General features: G+C 42.1%; 1 protein-coding gene across 1 annotated transcript in view; it reads left to right on the top strand.

The window, feature by feature from the left end:
- Positions 1-5470, top strand: part of COL4A2 (collagen type IV alpha 2 chain) — a 111052-nt gene that overhangs the window by 79164 nt on the left and 26418 nt on the right. Inside the window, 5 exon segments of the mRNA XM_035901165.1 lie at positions 763-835; positions 923-1029; positions 2227-2428; positions 3198-3257; positions 4045-4107. Coding sequence (XP_035757058.1) covers positions 763-835; positions 923-1029; positions 2227-2428; positions 3198-3257; positions 4045-4107 — 505 coding nt within the window.

Raw genomic sequence — 5470 nt, 5'->3', positions numbered from 1 at the left:
ACTGGTCTTTAGTTTCATCACAGTTTGCCTTTTCAAGAGACGAAATCTCCCTCCTTGAGATTTTCAAAGCTTGACTAGGCAAGGCCCTGAGCAACCTGCTCTAGCCCCAAGTGCTGGGTTGGACCAGGGACCTCCAGCTCTCCCTTCTAGCCAAAACCTTTCCCACAGGCATGTGGTTTGGGGCAGGTCACTTAATCCCTCTGTGCCTAAGTTCTTGTCTCTGATGAATTAAGACAGTGCTACTTTTCAGCCCCAGAACGGTGCTGGGAATCAAAACCCACTGCCAGCTGTGAGTGCTGGTGCAAAATCCACCTTTTGCAGAGGTGGGCAGGAGGAATTGCACATCAATAAAACCCTGAGTTTTGCTTCCATGGTGCCAAAGAGTTGCTTACAGCATTTTCTTTATTGGCTAACACTGAGTAATTTACCATGTTTCCTCCAATGTGGTGCTGCAGCTGCAGTCATCTGCGAGACTAGCTCATGGAAAGCCACAGTTCTCCCAATGCCATCCTCGTGCAGAAGCTCCCCTACCATACCACATCGACCTTAGAGCATATTCAGCATATTTGGTTAGAGCAAGATTCAGACACAAGAGTGGGATTACTGAAGAGGAAATCATTCACAGAAAGTAATGGGAAAGCAGTTAAAATTTAAGGAGACTTTTTTTTTTTTTTTTAAAGCAGAACAGTGGAAATGCAAATCTTGATGCTTATTTCTTAAGTGTTGTTTTTTTTTTTTTTTTTTTAATATATCTAACACCAGGGATTTTCAGGTCCAGATGGATTTCCTGGACCAAAAGGAGAAAAGGGAGATTCTTTCTACATAACTACTAAAGGTAGAGTAAAAATTCATATCACGTGTATTTTGCTATTGTTTATGCCTTTCATGAGAGATTGTTCTCACAATGAAAGGTCTTCTTTAGGCACCAAAGGAATCCGAGGAGATCCCGGGCTGCCTGGTATCAGAGGTGGAGATGGTTTCCCAGGCAGAGATGGATTAGATGGTTTACCAGGACAGCCTGGCCTTCCGGTAAGTAGCAAATACAATTAAATCATTTTGACCACACTCAATTACTAATGTGTTTAATTCTGAGGGGTTATGGTCACCAGGCTATCCTGTTCTCACAGATAATGATGCATGACTAGATTGACTTTGCTGGTTATTGATATATTAAACATCAGGTTTACTCTTAGGGATTTTAGAACAATCTTTCACTTTTATTTCCATTTTATTTAGACAACTAAGTAGTAGTGTATAACCCATTTAGGCCAACTTGTTATTACTTGGTTAGTTTGTGATAATGAGTGGTTTACTTACTAGTGACTCCTTCTAGTGTTGTCTAAGAGAGACTCTGTGTGACTGAATTTCAAAAGTTTTGTTACAACTGATTAAAGAAAAGCAAAATTTACTACGATTTTTACATCCTCAAAATGTAGGTTGTATCATCATATGTATGTTTGACAGCACCTCACCTAATGAACTGTAGACATCTAGGAGTTAGAGATGTAGTCTTAGTTCATTTTCTAAGCTCCTTCTATAGGCAAAAGAAAAAGTTAACTATCTTGCAAGAGGAATTCATCTCACCTGTCATAAATGCTGGTTTGGACCACTGGAATGCTCTTATGTCATATTTGAAGATGGGCCTGAGCCATATCGTCCAATCTGGACCACAGTGCTTCTTAGTACCAGTAAAGATGGTATTTCTTATTACTTCTGAGGATGGAAACATTTTCTAGTGATGTTTGTAAGATACTGATTCCATAGTGTAGAAATACTACTAGAGGAACAGACAAAGAAAAAAACCTACCCATTTGGGTGCAATTTTATGTCAGCTTTTCTCAAGGTCTCAGAAGTAAATGCCACACCAGAACATCTCTAGTGATGCATGTGGTTTCCCCAAAACCTACTTGCAGCTTTTCAGAAAGGGCAGTAAGCCTCTCCACAGCAGTGATTCATACTGCCCAAGTGCTGTTCATGGGCCAACATTTTTAGGGGAACGCTCCCTCTAAGACTACTGCTCTCATGCTTTTTCTGCCAAGGAGTCTAAATTAAAGTCAGCTTATTTCAAATATTTTTTTATTTGCAATGTTGATTTTTAAAAGCTGTGATGCAACACCTGAGGAATTACTGCCTCTAAGATGTTACTCGTGACAGTAGTTCAACTGTTTGCATTTTGTTTGTTTCTCAGCAAAGTCAGGAGTGGCCACCTTTGTTCACTTCCCACAGGGTGATGGTATCCGAGGTTTCCCCGGTGATCCTGGCTATCCAGGTGAATTAGGCCCAAAGGGCTTTCCAGGAGAACCAGGCCTGCCAGGTGAAGGACGTCCTGGTCCAAAAGGGTACCAGGGTCCTCCAGGTGACCATGGACAAGATGGAAACCCAGGACCTCCAGGTCTGCCCGGTCTGCCAGGAGAGCCTGGCCAACTAGGTAAGAGACATCACGCTGTCTTACGTCAAAGCCATGGGAGATCTTACTGAACTGTGTGCGGCATCTGTACAGCACACTGTTGAAAAGGTACCATTTGCTTGGGGGTTGTTTGGGTAAAAAGGGATTGCTTGTATTAGTTGTCCAGAAATCTTAAAGAAGGAAATACTTCAGAAGTCCCGGTAGTTTCACATCAGGTATTGAAATAGTATGAATGAATGTCTTAGTGCCAGCAAGTAACATCTTTCAGGTTTCAAGCAGTTGGAGGCAATGGAGCAAGGTCCTGCCATTGGAGTACTCACAGGTGGCTTTCTCTGGTCTTCCTCCTCCAATACAATCTTTTAATTGACCAGAGGAAATCAGGTATCCATCCTTCAGAGCTCTTCAAAGTATCTCTGCAGCTTTCTGAGTCCCTTCCAGCGTAAGAATGCCAGGGCTACATTCACAGGAGCTCAGGCTCAGAGTTTTATTTCTTGGCTTCGGGATGCCTGGCAGAATATTAAAGGCAGAGCAGGCACCTGCCAAGCCTACACAGTGCATGGGGGACACAGCTTCCTAATTCTGACAGGGTTAGTTTTCAGGCCTGGATCTAATTAATAGATGGATAGAGAGTTCCGGTGTGTTACAGCAAATAGTTTGTGGTATATGTATGCATAATACATAGGAGAATACATTATTTGATGTGTTAATAGACATTTTGGTTAGAATTGAGAGCATTTTACAATTTTTCTCTTTTAGATAATAACTGTCTTTTCCCATTCTTTGCTCATAGACTGCGGGCAGGTCATCGAAGACTTTTCTAGAGGAGATGGAACCGAGCCAATATGGTCAGGTACTGTACATACAAAAGGCTTGAATATATTTTAATATTAAGTCTTATGCTGCTCTTACGGCTTGATGCTTCCTTTCTGGTGACTGCTTTGGATGCTCTTGATTGTAAACTATTTGAACTTCAGGTCACAAATAGCCATGCATATTCTGTACATAGCTCTAAAGTAATTTAATCAAATCAAACATAGTCTAAAATTACTGCAGTTTTAGCTCTGCAATTCAGAAATTCTTTAGTTCATTGCTCCTGAGTGTGTATTGTAACAAAATAATGATTACCATGCAGTCTATAACAAGAGTCCCAGAAATGAGGTGCCCAAGAAAATTTAAGCAACTTTTCTTAAAGAACTTTGAGTGAAGATTTTCAGCACAATCTGACATATAAAGAAAAAACCCTTCATTTGTACCAAAAGTTGACTTGATTGCTTCAGGATTATAAATTGCCCATAGGGGAACAAAGTGTCTCTCTTATTCTGAAAAATACAGTCATCCGTGAAGTTGGACTACCCTTCCCATGCTGGTCTAACTGGAGCAGCCACCATAGGCCCTGTAAAATAGGCAGAGCAGCTTTTGGGGTGCAGCTCAGCTTGAGTGCTTCCCTGAAAATGCCACCCATGACCAATTTTTCTTTTTTTTTTTTTTTCATGAAGAGTAAAACTTTTTTTTAAATTAGGGTTTTGCCTGCTAATTTCATTCATGTGCTTTAATGATGTTGTCTCAACTGCAGGCACAGAGCTGATGGGAAGCAGCATATGAGCACGTACGGCGCGACTAACCCTCTTTGTTTGCAGGCGCGGGCTGTGTGAGGCCACCAAAGGGGTCCCAAGGCAAGCCAGGACTGCCAGGAGCCACAGGTAACATTTTGCCTTCACCTTTGTTTCCCACATACACCACGTTTTGAGGAAGATCTTGCCAGATCGATTGAAGTTGAGCCTTAGCAGGCAACGAGTTTTAGAAATGACAATGGAGGACAGCTTTAACTTGATGAAGATGACAGAGACATCTAAGCAGCGTGCACCCCAGGTGGCTACAGCATTCCTGAGCTAATTCTGCCTCTGCTAATGAGTGTCAGCCATGAAACACATGACAGAAAGGACAGCCCATTTGCTGTTCTCCACACGCACATAAGTGAGAGTATACAGAGAGAGTCTACAAGTTTATTGGTAGAAAGTGTACCGAGGTCTCTCAGATGGAAACCTCACAAGGAAAACACTGTCTTCTGTGATCAGGGTGATAAAAGGTTGCAATGGAAGACTGTGGCAGATCCTTTGGATTATTCCTCCTCATGTGATATACAGAGCGCTTTCAGCAAGCATGAGCCTAAAGTCTTAGTCTTAACGCAGCTCGGTGTAATGGGCCAGGTTGTCTGATGCAATGCAGTTTTGCTGTCTGTAGCTGTGCATGCGTTCCTTGCAGAGCAGGTCCACCCTAGCCCAGAGGGACCATCTGGTGATCCTGGGCCTTCCCAGCACTGGGGGTTCCCCACCTCTTTCTTTGGAAAGAAGAAGGAAGAGGAAGAGGAGGTGGGGACAGGGTCTCAAGGACAGTGTGAGATGGAATTGAGAGAAACACTGACAAGGTGTGCTGAGTGGTCATAACAATTCACTTTAAAGAGGGAACCTCTAACCAGTGCTGGTAGTTCCTATAAGCTTATGTACTCCCAGCCTAAGCAATAAAGCTGTTTTTCAGTAAATCCTTCTCATTGCTAGCTGGCAAAGGTACCGATAAAAAACGTAACAGGGTCCTTCAGAGTTTGGGAAATGTGAAATTCTTGATGTACCCATTCCTGTGCCCCTGTGCTTTAGCCAAGGTCAGAGATCGGGACTATAAATTTTAAGGTCAAGCTTTTTTCTCCCCAGCACAAGGTTTAATTATGGCATGCGTGGATTGATGGATTGATTTATCGCAGACTAATGGACCTTAAAAGGGAACATTTTGTCTCTGCTGAAAGATTATGTGTATCTCTGACCTATGTTTCCTTAGTCCTCATGCCTTAGTTTGTTGTTAGGATCAATGCTGCTAAAGGTTGTTTTCTTTGCTATCTCTCTAATTTTTTTTCCGAGTATGATGATTTGTTTATTCTTTCGTTCATATGAGCTTGAAAGGTTTTCCTTTCGGCGCATACAGTCAGATTTAACTCCTAGCTCTGCTGTAACACAAGTGACGCTGGTTTTGTGTGGTTTATATATTGTACTCGTAGTTAGCTCTTTAACAAAT

Source organism: Egretta garzetta, unplaced genomic scaffold, assembly GCF_000687185.1.
Source record: "Egretta garzetta isolate BGI_Z169 unplaced genomic scaffold, ASM68718v1 scaffold168, whole genome shotgun sequence".
Taxonomy (NCBI): Eukaryota; Metazoa; Chordata; class Aves; order Pelecaniformes; family Ardeidae; genus Egretta; species Egretta garzetta.
Note: the sequence above shows the minus strand (reverse complement) of the source record. Positions and strands in the feature narration are given on the sequence as shown.